Genomic DNA, 13433 nt, shown 5'->3' on the forward strand with positions numbered 1-13433 from the left:
TACAAGAATCTGAAAAAACAAATCAGAGGAGCTGAACAGCCAATTAACTTTTTATGATAAGACCTCACTTTTAATAAAGAATCACGTTATTCTTTTTAACCACGAAGCTTAGTCCAAAAACTTGCACAGGCAGGTTACATATTTCACACTTGAGCATTTATCTGACAAAGCTGAACAAAAACAAGTATATAATCAAGAGTTAGGCACAGGTTAAAAGAAGCAAAAAACATTTGGTACAAAAATAGTTTATTAAAAACAAGTTCCTATGGCTGAAATGTTGACGATATCATGTCCATGTCTTTCATACTGAAAAGAAACCATAGAAACATCTGTCATTTTCCAGACCACTAGGAGTTAAAAACGTTAAAGCAACTTGTATCTGTGGTTCTTTTTGTGTCAATGTGTTTCAGATACGCAAATCACAGAATATTAACAACTATTACCATTAAAACTTAAAGTCATCAGTGACAAAAGCATATTTACAGCAGTGTCCTAGGCAGCGGCCTTCATTTTTCAGCATTTCTGCTTTACATAACTCAGTGTAAAATTATTAGATTGCTGATTCTGGGTTTCAAAATGAAAGAAATCTGTAATGTTATATGATGTGTTTTCAATTGGGAAACTAGCTTGAGTTTTTTGAATAATACAGTTTTTATTTTGACAGACAACTTTGCTGAAAGGAGACAAATCTGACAACCACCATTTGCTCAACAGTAAAAATAATAGAGGTTATAAAAAATAAAAAAAGTCAAGCAGGCAACAGAAAAGTGAGGTAATTCAACAATTTTCTTTTTTCTTTTCTTTAGTCTTTTTAACATTGATAGAAAACATATTTGTTCTAAATTTCTCACAAATCCAAATTGTCTCTTTTTTACAGATTGAAACCAAACCTGTGTTTTTATAATTGTTTTAACAATTATAAAAATTAATGAAAATAGAAGCTGAAAAGTTGTGAACTTAGAGTGGGGAGAATTAGACATCCTTACATTTTCTATGAAATTTAACTTGCAAACATTTAATATTTGACCAACAAAGTATCCGACATGTATCAAATGTTTGACAAAATTTTGGCTTTTTGACAAATCAAACTTATCTTTTTTCTGATGTTTTTTAATAGCTGTCGTTCATAGTTCCAGTTCTGAAAACTATTTTTAATGGAAATATCCCAGCTGAGTCATGACCATTGTTCATTTATGTAGCATTAAATTATATTCTTGAATATGTAAAAAATGAAAATTTATAACACTACATGTGTTTCTCTGATTAGTCATATATTTTCCTTATTTTTGCCTTAAAAGTAAACAAAATAAAAGAAACACTCTTGTGGTAATGTCGTCAAATGCACATTTGTTTCCTTAGAAATAAAATCCTTTGATTCTGTCTTTTGGCGGTGGTAATGTCATAAGCAGTGATAAGGAGAAAAGATTGAAGCCCCCATTACAGTACATTCAATTTAGATCATTTTCAGTGTTGCAGATTTTAAAAGTGACTCCATAACAGAACTAATTTGTTGTTGAGAAGCTCCTTCCTCAAGGTGATGACATGAAAGTATGAATAAAAGTGGGACAGCAATAATTTCCCCAATCTGTATGCAAACTATTGTAATAAAAAACAAGTGAGTATCTAACTATTGATCAAAACGAAACCAAAATGCCAGGCCAGATTATACTCGCAACGTGATGTTTCAACAGATCTGATTTCATTTGCTTGACAACGTGGTGGGGGATGTGCTACCGCCCAGGAACTGTCAACTATCATCTGACGAACAGTCACTAGTTAGAACTGAGACTATTACAGTGAACAAAACTTTTTTCGGAGTTTCTCTCATTCACAGCAGTCACAGGTTGAAGGTCTATGATGCTGCTGCATCTTTTTCTTCTTTTGTTGCTGTGGACTCATTTTGAGCCAGCTCTTTAGACTCGGATGATTGGGCATTTTCAGCAATTGGAATCGGCCCGGCAAGTAAATGTTCTGACTCTTCCTTCTTTTTAGTGGCTTCCCCATTTGGCTCTTTCCTGGTTTCCACCGTAACCAGAGGAGTCCCACCAGGTTGTTCCGTGCTGTTAGAGCTCCGGAATTTGTCCATGTTTTCCAGTTCGGCCAGTCGATCGTCTTTATCCCACCGCGACGTCCTCTCTCGTCGCTCCGACCGTCTCGGTTTGTCTGCTTTGACTTCAGGCGCTCTGGTTTTGTCCCGGCTGCCTCCTTCTCCTCTGCTTCTTTCCCCTCCCTCCGCTCTGACTCGATCCCTCTCCCCATCGTCACTGCGGCCTCGATCTCTGTCTTTATCAAGGCTGCCTCGCCTCTCTCTCCAGTCCCGTCTATCTCTGTCCCGATCTCGGTCTCTGTCTCTCTCCCATCCACCTCCGCGGGAATTCCCTACATCTTCCTGCCAACCTCCGAGCCTGTCCCGCCCATCTATTTTGTCACTACTCCCTCCTCTGCCTCCATCACCAAAACGCCTTCCCCCTCCAAATCCTCTGTCCCTCTCTCTGTCTCGATCCCAGTCTCTGTCCCTCTCCTGTTCTCGATCCCTGAACCCTGGCCTGTCACCCCTGAGCGGTCTGTCATCCATTTCCTCCTGCCCTTCGAAGCTTCTAGGACCACCCGGTCTTGTAAACGGGGCAGGACCTTGAGGGGGCGGGCCATGTCCTCGAGGGAAGGGACCTCTCATGTTATGTGGAGGGGGCATCCCAAATCCTCCTTTAGGTTGTGGCGGCTCGTGGCGGATCATTTGAGGATGTGGCCCCCTGGGTATCAACTGTGGCGGGCCAGGGGGGACGTTGGGGTGAGGTGGTCTTTGCCCTTGGGGTGGAGGAAAACGTTGCATGTGTGATGGCGGTGGACCCTGGGGGCGCTGGAGTGGCATCATACCAGGTCGGGCACCTAGTAGACCCCCAAGAGGGGACTGGATGTTTCCAGGGTGTCCACCTGGACCTGGAGGTCCGACTTGAGGTCCCCCTGGATGACCGACTGGGGGGCCGCCGGGATGTCCGACTTGGAGCCCACCGGGATGTCCGACTGGGGGACCGCCGGGATGTCCGACTGGGGGGCCACCAGGATGTCCAACCGGAGGACCGCCAGGATGTCCTACAAGAAGACCAACGGGGTGACCACCAGTAGAATTAGTTAGAGGTCCACCTGGAAAACCTCCTGGAGGTCCTGTTGGGAAAATCACAAGTAGTTAAGATTGCTAAGTTTAAGTTATTAAATAGCTCAAACCCCATTATTTTTGTTTCTTTAGTAACTGAAGGGAAATAAAATTACTCACCCATGTGCCCCATTTGATGGTTAAATAAATTTGGACCCTCCCGGACCTCATCATTTTTCTTGGCGCCCTGACCTGCTGGGTCTTGAGGCGGGTCATCAACTCCACCTTTGGAAGAAGGTAGTGGACCGAGGGGCATAGGTCCCGAGGCAGGAAAACCTGGGGATATAGTAGTGAAATCCATTAAGATTCTCTCTGACCGGAGTGAAAGACATGCATCCTAGTTTTTTTAAAACAACTGCAAATAGTAAAAGATTATTGGCAGCTACCTGGGGGCATTTGCAACGGGTTAAAGCCAGGTCTGATGAAAGGAGGAAGGGGAATGCCTGGAGCAAAGCCAGGTGGAGGCATCCCAATGGGACCAGGAAAGACCGGAGGTTGGAGGGAACCCATAGCAACCATTGGCTGCTGCAATGAAGGGACCTGAGAAAATGAATAAGCAGATAATTCGGCCAGTGCCATGTAAACATTACGTAACACTAAGCAAAATAAGCAAAACAAAATCCATTTTGTGAAGGACTATAGTATCTGACTGAAATATGGGTCTCTTACTTCACCATAATTCATAAAAAACATTTCAATATAAAAAAACTTAATAATTTCAACTACAACTGTAACCAGTTATAATATAACCCGGCAGGTTCCAACCCCCAACGCGCTTTCCATCTGCCTCGGCGTTGCTACGGATTTGCGCGTTGACCAAGACGGCAATTTTTCAGGATGGTTTTCTGTCCCAAAATGTTTCAAATGCAGGACAGTTCTGAAAATTATGTGCCTTCTAGTTTTGGAGTTATAATCTGAAACACATATTTCCTACCATACCACCACCTACAGGTGAATGTGGCTGAATATTTATATCTAAGTAGCGGTGTGGATTATGAACACGGATACTAAAAAAAAGTTGTAAAAAGTTTTGGAGGATAGGTTGCAGTACAGGTTTCAGCAGAAAAAACATAATAATAAGAAGAATGGAAAAGCGAAGTAAAAACAATAGGGTTCATGTGACACGTCCTGAACGTTGTCAAATGAAAAATGTTGTTGCGCGATGCGTCGTGGGAGAATTGCCCAAATGAAGCATTTCTCAGATTTTTTAAAATGAATGAAAAAACAGAGTAAAAACAATAGGGTCTCTTGCTCTGCTGTGAGCAGGCAAACGGCCTGCTTGCTCCTGCAGGCTTGAAACCCTAAATATTCTATGTCTTCTTTACTTGTACAGGATGAGAAGCTGCAACTGCCATCGGTAACACTTGTGTCTCCTCTGGCTGCTGTTGCTCAGAACGGCCATTGTGTGTGGGTTCCTCAAGGTGGTCGAAGGTCTTTCTCATGCTGCTCCAGTCTGCAAAGTCAGTCATGATAGTAATTACTCAGTAATAAAGCCAACTAAATTTAGAAAATGGTAAACATTTCTCCTACATTAGTTTTTTTTTTTTACCTGGTGATAAGGTATCCATATCCAGCATTCCTCCCTCCTTCAGCTCCTCTAACTGCTCCTCTCTGACTTTAGACCAGGGTACGTAGGTGACACCCAGCTCCACATCCCAGTACTGTTTAAAATCAGGCTTTATACCCTTGTTCAAAGCCCAAGCAATCTGGTAGGAAATAATTTGATTTAAATTCGGATTTGTTTCCAGAATTCTTTTTCAGTGGCATATCCAGAGACAAAATAAATAAGACCAACCTTAATTGCTTTCTGGTTAACTTTTGACGAACCTCTACTGAGTTTCTGCAGTGCTCTGTATGCATCTTGCCTGTGTATCATGACAATGTAAGCACAGCCTCTTGGAGGAATCATCTGAAAAATGACAAAGACAAACAAAAAATGGTTAATAACCATATGAGAAACAGGTTTTCCTGTCCGACAAACCAATTAACTGAGCAAGGACTGTTTAACAACAACTAAGGAACAATATTTCTTAAAGATAACAACATAAAGGTAAAGTACCAAACAATGCAAACATCATCTCTAAGCGCTACAGCCACAACCATGTCATAATCAACATCTAACAGAGATGTAGTTTATAGGGAAGCTTCTTCAAAATTAATTCAATTTTGTACTCTTTGGCCCTCAAGTGAGGGCATAAAAAATCTAATTGGACAATATTGACAAATGGGGGGGTTTGAATACATAACAGCTTAATTATAGCCTATCAAATAACACATTCAAGTAGACTTTTACCACCATGATATTGCACACACTGAAATTGCACTGATGACAGTTACAAGATGGATTGGACATGAAGTGTTTTACAGTTTAAAAACAAAGAACACAATTAAATGCACTAAAAGATACTAAATATGTAAAATTTTTGACTAGGGGATTATGACCTTGTAGGCAATTTTGTGATATATAATTTTTTAAAAGAAGAGTTGTATCTTAATGATTTCTCAGCTGCAGTCCAACCAAGTGAGATTGTGGATTTCAGGGATCCTTCCTGTTTAAATAAAGTTACAAAAAACACTTTTAAATGAAAAAAAAAATTACAAATCTGAATGCCAAGAGGCTTATAGAAGCAAAGTTGTTGTTAAAATAAATGCAGCTTTATTCTGCTGGCTGTCATTGGTTTGTATGCACTGACCAATCAAAATTAACCTGAAATTATAAAACTTCTTCTCTGATAGTAGCTTTTAACAGAAACCTCGATGTAGATCTTTGCAAGTCTTTCTATGTAAAAAATGTGATATGAGGCGATTAAGCGGAGAACCTTCTGATTACAACTGCTGGTTGAATAATAAATCTTCTATAAATTTAAAATAAATACAAAGCAGGATCTCTGAGTGTCCATTAAGTAATTAAGTTAAAAACATTGAAATTATAAAACGCACAAATTACTGTTTCAAGATGAAATTATTTCTGATCCAAATAAATTGACTTACATTTATAGATTCAATCTGTCCAAACTCTTCAAGCAACGAGGCAACGTCTTGCTGTTGAGTTCTCTTGTCCAGCTGACCCACCCACAGTGTAGTACTACAAACTAAAGAGGAAAAATACATCAACAAGGAAGAAAATTGACAATATTTCAAAAGTTAAAAGATTTAAACAAATTATTTTCATCATAGGAGGGAAAACGGACAAATAAGTATAGATTTCAATCATTCCTGTGATAAATAATCTCCTCTGTAACCTAGGTAATAACTCACTGCTCAGAGTCTCGCTCTTGGGCGGCGGAAGGCCTTTCTGCCGCCGCTCTCTTTCTCTCTCTCTTTCCCGGCGCTCCTGTGAGCGAGAGCGAGGTGAGTGGTGGCGACGATCTCTGGAACGGGAGCGAGATCGCCTGTGCCTGGACCGTCGGGAGCGAGAACTGGACCGAGACCTTCTCCTCTTTGGAGATCTGTGTAGACAAAGGAAGCTTTGTTACCAGGAAACTTCTTTTTGGCAGATTGTCATAAAAATACTTAGCATCCATTTTAGACTTTACCTTGAGCCTGAGTGGGACCGTCGTCCATGCCGGCCATCTCTCATTGATGAATGGTCCATATCCACTGAGGAGTCCTGATGAAAAGATGAAAAAAAATTATGAATCAGAAGGTGACGTATTGCAAATATAAACAAACCAGTTATACTCTGGACCAGTATTTAACGTTTAATAATTTATCTTAAAAGTCAAGGAATTAGATTTATGTTTTTCAGTTTGAAGAAAAACATAAATTTAAAGCTAAACTAAAACTAAAAGTTGTTCAAATTTATTTAAAAGGAAACAATGATTTTGAAGAACATCACTTCAGGCTGCAAGAGAGAGAAAAAATACTTTCAGCAGGTTCCAAGAAGGCTGTAAGTTTGATTTTCTGGCTTTTAGAGCTCACACTTAAAAATGGGAAATTTTGACAGCCATTTCTAAATCTTTGAATCTAGTTAAGCATCTAGCATCTTCACAGAAAGTACACACAGAGATGGCGATTAGCATCTTATATGTTAATCGCTAAAATAAGATTCTGAAGACTGTTTCTAATCTCTGTAATGATTTTGTCTCTTATTAAATCAAAGGAAAAACCGTTTTACTGCAACTGGATGGCTCTACCTCTGCCCCTGCTATAATTAATGACCTCTGATGGCTGGAAACCTACCTGTTGTTGCTGGGCAGCGTTTTGAGGAGGGTATATCCCTGGGAACCCTGGAAGCCCAGCTGAACCTGGAATGTGGTGCCCTGGAAGAGAGTGCCCCATCGTTGGCATGGTAACAGGGTAGCCTTGTCCTGGCAGAACAACACCAGCCTGCAGCTGGCCGTTAGGAGGCACTGAAACCTATAGAATAAATCTGTAATTAATATCAAATACCAATCCTTGCATCTTATATCAGAATTAGATCTGTTCAGATTTTATTCAGTTTTGTCTTCTTAAAGGTTTCTGTAAAATTGATGACCACCTCATATTAAACAAATATATAAAATATTCCTGAGTGACAGATCCTGACTATTTAAATAAATTCTCAAGATACTTTTTGAGTGTTTAACTTAAACAGAAGTTAAAATCAGTCAGAGCTACTGTACAGTAATTTCTTTTAGTACATCAAAATATTTAAGCCACTTGTTTGATAAAGAATGCAATTCTTTTCCATCTCCATTAACTGATGTTCACACCTTAAAACATCTGGTCAAAAAATTTAATAAAAATGAACAATGAAAGTCCAGTATTACTACCTGCTGTGTGATGTCTTGTGAGATATTCATCATCTGTGTATTAAAGTGCTCCATGTGCTGAGGAAAGGCTGGAGGTTGTTGCATACTGTGATAAGAAAAATGCATCAATATTTCTCTCCATTGATGTTATTTGTGGAGGCTATGCTACTCAGAATGAGGGTGGCGACTCACAAAGGGGGCTGTGAGGAGGCTTCATCCTTTTTAGTTTCCTCTCCAACGTCTGGTTCATCATCATAGTCAAAACGATCCAGCAACTTCTGAAGGCAACACAGAAGATGAAGCTGTAAATTCTAAATTACATTCTTTTTACATTGAAGTTAGCAGAAAGCTGAAAAAGTTCAAATATAATATAAATACTTTGCAAGGCAGTACAGGTTAGAAAACTTGAAGTAAGGAATGGAAATATCTGTCACCATGTCAAAAGCCGTCTTTTGCTGGACCGGCTGTGTGGAGTGGACGGATGGAGGAGGCTGAGGCGAGGAGAGGTGAGACTGGGCAGCAACCGTAGCCAGGCCAGTAGGCGCGCTTTGAACTGGCATTTGAGCGGTCGGCAGAAGAGGCTGAGTGTTGGTATCAGGCTTAACTGCCTGCTGCTGAAAATTCTGAAGCATTTGCTGGAGCTAAGAAGTATAAAGTAGATTCAGAAGTTTCCATGATGACAGAACAGAACGCAAATGAATGAAGCTATGTCACGTTTCCATAGGTGTAAACACACCTGCTGACCCTGCGAAGACTGGAAAAGCTGTGCTACGGCAGCAAGGGCGTCAGAGTTGTGTAGTGGAGGAGCGGTTGTTGGGGTAGAGTTGGCTGTTACTACGGTAACAGGCTCTTTGGCTGGAGACGGTGGTGAACCTAAATGATGAGACAATGGGAACAAATGGAACAATGGAACAAACACGTTTTTAAAGGTGATAATGCTCATGCAGAAAAATAATAAAACTGTTTCTGTAATGGGGGATTTAAAAAGGACTCAAATTACTCAAATTATAACTCACCTGGCTCTTCTGTGTGTGTGATGGAAGCAGCACCACTGCCAGAACCTGCAGCCATATCCAAAAGCGGCTGAATAACCTCAATCTTAAACACTCCGTTCTTCTGCCACAGGTTCAGAACCCGCACAATCTTACTCTACAAACAAAGAAAAGAAATGAAGCATCATTTCAGAAATTTTCCAGCCTTTCAGAAGATGTTTTCCATTCTTACCCGGTCCTCTATGGGACAGAGACAAAGGTTCTCGAAGGTTCCTGTGATATTTTTGGTGAACCTTGGACCAAACACGTCTTTGTCTGGTCCAAACTGGTGCCTGGACTGTCTCACAATGGAATCAACCACATACAAGCCAGCAACTTTATATTCGGGCTTACACTGGAGGAATCAAGACCAAGGAGACAAATACCTTTAAATTACTTATGATTGTTGAGAAAAAACAATGCTTTTCAAATCAATTTAAAACAAAACCAGGCTCACCTTTTTGATAAACTTTTCCACAATCTGGACCACATGTTTGTAGAGCTGGGAAAAAAAAGGGGTCAAATGAGTGTTTTCAGCTTAATGCATGCTTAAAGAAATAGAAACCTATTTTTAAAATCAGAAACATGAACAAAGGAATGCAGCACATGAAAAACTGTTACTTACTTTCATAGCTTTTATGGCTGATTTGGTGATGGAGATCATCTTTGCTCGAGATATAGGAGGCTTGGAGTCCATCAAGGAGAATAACTGCAGAGTGGAAAAGGTAATGAAAGGATGAGATGGAAAATCATGAAACAGTAGAATGGACAACACCAAATGGAGCAAAAATAAATGAATTTCAGGTGAAATACTTATTTTATTTAAGTACATCCATTTGTCACATGACACACTAAAATAAGGATGTATTACTTTACAGGCAAATGTGGAGAACCTAAATGTAATTAAACTTCCAAAAGTAGAAATTTGTTTCCTCAAAAATCTCTTATTGTTGCCATTATTGATTACTACGCACATTTTTTTATATCTCGTGAGATGGTTTTGTCAGTTTTTGTCAATAAACGGAGACTAATATGTTTTCTTTTTATTATGTGTTGCTTGAAATTTTTAAAATGAAACAGAAAAAAATATTCTGAAATTAATATATTGTTAAACATGGCTCTCAAATAAAAAAATAACAATCCTGAGCTACCTGGGCCTGAAACCATCTGATCAGTTTAGTGGTTAAGGTTTGTACTGATACAGTAATAACACAGCTAGCCAAGTTCCTCACTATATAATGTCAATGAGATAAAATATCAGGGACTCCCCCATCAGATATCCTCAAAAATAATAATAAAAAAAACAGCAACAGCTTAATGGGATCCATCAGTGGTGCTACTTTAGATTTCACAACCAAAACCGTCCATGTTTCTCACAACCAGAGTTTTCAAACACATATTTCTCTGTTCTGTAAGCAAGGGAAAGTTGTGGTAGTTTCCCTTAGGCCTTGCCATGTGCAATATGTGGGGGAGGGGCAGTGCTGCATTATTCTGCACTCCATGCAGCCTGAGAAAACAGATAGCACAAACCTTTTCTGCAGCTTAAAAGAAAAGCTGTAGAAAAGCATTTCTTTGAACCTCTAAGAACTTTCAGGACAAAGTTCAGGACTTTGAACCTCTAGAATGTCACCACTGAATAGTTTGGGGATTTAGAAACTAACATTTTAAAATCTCAACATGTCTTTAAATTGCCCCTAATCGCAGTCTGCAAAATAAACACCCAATATATAATGTTTTGTCTCACCATCGTCATTTTTTCTACTAACTTGATTCACCTTTAAAGAGATAAAATCCAAAGCAGGAGAGGAACTCTAAAACTGGCCACTGTAACCAGGCTTGTGCGTATACGCTAAATTCTGTTTTTAAAAAGTTTTGGTAACTGATTAGAGCTTGACTCAGCTATAGAGAGCCCAAAGCAACCCACTTGTTGCTGAGCACTGCCAGTCAACTGGCTGAAAGAAGGCACCAATACTTTTTCCTTGTGCTCAAGAAAGATTAACTTGTCTTTTTGGAAATATAGTCAGAGATAAAAATAAAAAAAAGCAGTAATGGTGTTGAAATTTAAGGAGAGCCAACCAGTCCAAGTGTCTATCAAAATAGAAGAGTAAATAAATGTTATTCTGTATAGGAAATTATTCCAACTGTGATTTTGTCATTATTTTTTGTTGATTTTCTGATTTAAATAATCAGAATTAAATAGTGTAAAACATTTTTGTTTAATTACTGTGGCATTACAGTGGTACTTCTACTCATTTATGTGATATAGTATGAATCTCAAAGTAACTGTAGCAAAGCATAACAGTAATAAAATCCTGATTTTAGAGTAAAATATCATGATAGATTTCTTTTCCATAATGAATGCCTCTATAAGAAGAGATATTCTTAGACATCATCTGAAAGCAAAATAGACACTTATCTAATGTAGGAGATGCATAAAATCTGACACACAAACCCAGACTTTCAGCATCACATGACAAAATAAAGTCTATGATTTGCCCTTTTCCCCATGCCCTAGTATTCAGGCAGCTGTAATTTTGCTTCCAGTGAGACAACAAATACTGCAAAGATTGTAAAGATCGCAGGAATGACAACAATTTCGAAGCTAAATATCTTGCAGGATGTCAATTTGAGCCTCAATAACCGATTAAGTATATGGGCTCCAGCTTTGATAACCGTATAAATGTAAGGCTTACTGAGTGACAGACACTGCAGGTTCTGACTGGGCTTCCAACAGCACGAACAGGCCTCATAGAAACTTACCGTGTCTGCTCTTTAAGAAACACCTCGCATATTTATTATTCCAAATTAGCAACAATAAACCCCTGTAGGTCTGCAGTACGTTTGTATCACTGTGTTAACTGGAGAGTATGTTTGCTAATCGTACTGTTGCCAGCAGCAGTGTTTGGGACTAATTCACTCCCATTAGCATCACGGAAAATCCTAGTACCAATGTTTACTCTGTTTTCTGACATTACCGAGTGCCTTCTTATTACACTAGAGTAAGATATCCTGCTATTCAGTGTAACACCACCCCACTTGACGAACTGTAACATTAACCCAATTACAATAACACCAAGAAAGTCCAACGGCTAGCAGGCCCCCTTGTCCGACCTGCTCGGTTAGCTATACAGCATCACAGCACTGCTGTGACCACATCCACCAGCCACGGTGACTTCAGATTCTGAGCAAGCCCAGCGTGCAGCTTACCTCCTGATTAAAGGCGTTCACGGCCTCCATGATTGCCAGATGCACCTGGCTTCTCCCTTAACTCCCGAAATCCTGGTGAAACGATGTTTATTCCAGGAAAGGACGGAACAACATGTCCGCTCCCCGGTAGCTAACGCCAGTTAGCCTCGCGTTGGGTCGGCGGGCACAGCAAAGCATGATGGGATTCGGTTACTGTTGTTCTTGGGTTTGTCCACTAGGTGGCAGGGTGCTTCTACTTAATGTGTTGCCTGAAAAAATAATATGGATCTTTTTAATAGTTTAATTGTAAGTTCACTTAGCAAGTCTTTATTTGTCAAAAATGGTAGGGGTAAAAGTATGCATTTGCTTACTTGTAAACAATATAGTGTCTCCAGTTGAGAACTGAAGTACGTCTTTGTGAAAATAGGTACAAGAAAACTGCACATTTTAGGAACCAAAAAAATTAAATAACTTGATAGGAATAAAAATGCTACTATATACTATGTGACATTGAAAATGTAAGCTTATTACATTGGTAGTACTTCAAAGCAAAGGTGTGTATTGAAAGAAAGAAAAAGAAAGAAAAAAAACAGCAAGAAACAAAAGAAAGAACAGAAGAAAGGCACCAAGAATGATACAAGTAAAGGTTAAAGTATTAAATTATAAGTGAAAACCTTGTACTTAGTCTAAGACTTATCTATAGCCCTTTAACTGCCATGAGGACGCCGGTGTCCCCATTGACCCATTGACCTGCATGTGACAGTATTTGAGGTGACAGTTAAAGGGATATACTTTTCAAGATAAGCCAAGAATACTTCACTATACTGCTCTGGCATATGTAAGGTTTAGTTTAGAAAAAGTAAACTTCAAGTACACTGTCTCATTTTTAGCATGAAATAATTATACTGCATTAGAATAAACTGTTTAGCTATTATCACACGGTTGTCCATCTAGACTTGGCAGGCTAAGCAAGAAGAGTAATAATCTGACAAAAAGCCAGTAACAGTCAGATAAACACTCTAGTAATATGGGATAGATTCACAACTCAAATGGAGAAATCTGCTTGACAACTTTTAGTAGTGTTTTTAAGAGAACCTACCTTTATTTCAGGGTAGGTGAAAAAAAGTCACTACTGTAATCTGCTGTTATGAAATGGCAGATTACACTAGATTGTATACATATATTTTTTTATAATTATGTTTATTAGGTATTTTTGAACATTTATACAAAAAGAGAAAAGGAAAGAACAATAACAGGACAAAACGTATACAGCACTGATACAGAAAACAAAAAAACGGAGGCATGTACATAAATTACAGAAATCATATGAGA

At 39.1% G+C, this 13433-nt stretch overlaps 1 protein-coding gene across 2 annotated transcripts; it reads right to left on the minus strand.

Annotated features, from left to right (window-relative positions):
* Nucleotides 1-38: 38 nt before the first annotated feature.
* Nucleotides 39-12314, minus strand: scaf4a (SR-related CTD-associated factor 4a). Of its 2 annotated transcripts, none has more exons than XM_044140972.1 (19): nt 12123-12314; nt 9541-9624; nt 9373-9417; nt 9109-9270; nt 8901-9033; nt 8621-8757; nt 8319-8525; nt 8077-8159; nt 7906-7990; nt 7334-7510; nt 6688-6761; nt 6410-6600; nt 6143-6243; nt 4947-5060; nt 4701-4857; nt 4477-4604; nt 3538-3691; nt 3272-3427; nt 39-3162 (listed from the first exon to the last, which is right to left on the minus strand). In XM_044140972.1, exons 1-19 carry the CDS (start codon nt 12150-12152, stop codon nt 1853-1855), a joined length of 3528 nt encoding a protein of 1175 aa, XP_043996907.1. In that variant the 5' UTR covers nt 12153-12314; the 3' UTR covers nt 39-1852. The 2 variants fall into 2 exon arrangements, with proteins under 2 accessions (XP_043996907.1, XP_043996906.1); XM_044140971.1 differs by having other exon boundaries at nt 8077-8162.
* Between the last annotated feature and the right edge of the window lie 1119 nt (nt 12315-13433).

The sequence above is a fragment of the Gambusia affinis genome, linkage group LG15 (genome assembly GCF_019740435.1).
Source record: "Gambusia affinis linkage group LG15, SWU_Gaff_1.0, whole genome shotgun sequence".
Lineage (NCBI taxonomy): Eukaryota > Metazoa > Chordata > Actinopteri > Cyprinodontiformes > Poeciliidae > Gambusia > Gambusia affinis.

Coding starts and splice junctions, on each gene's coding strand:
- scaf4a (XM_044140971.1), bottom strand. CDS start 12,152: ATGGAGGCCGTGAACGCCTTTAATCAGGAG. Junction 9,271..9,372: donor TGGAAAAGTTTATCAAAAAG/GTGAGCCTGGTT, acceptor TGATTCCTCCAG/TGTAAGCCCGAATATAAAGT. Junction 6,601..6,687: donor CGGTCCCACTCAGGCTCAAG/GTAAAGTCTAAA, acceptor TTGTCTACACAG/ATCTCCAAAGAGGAGAAGGT.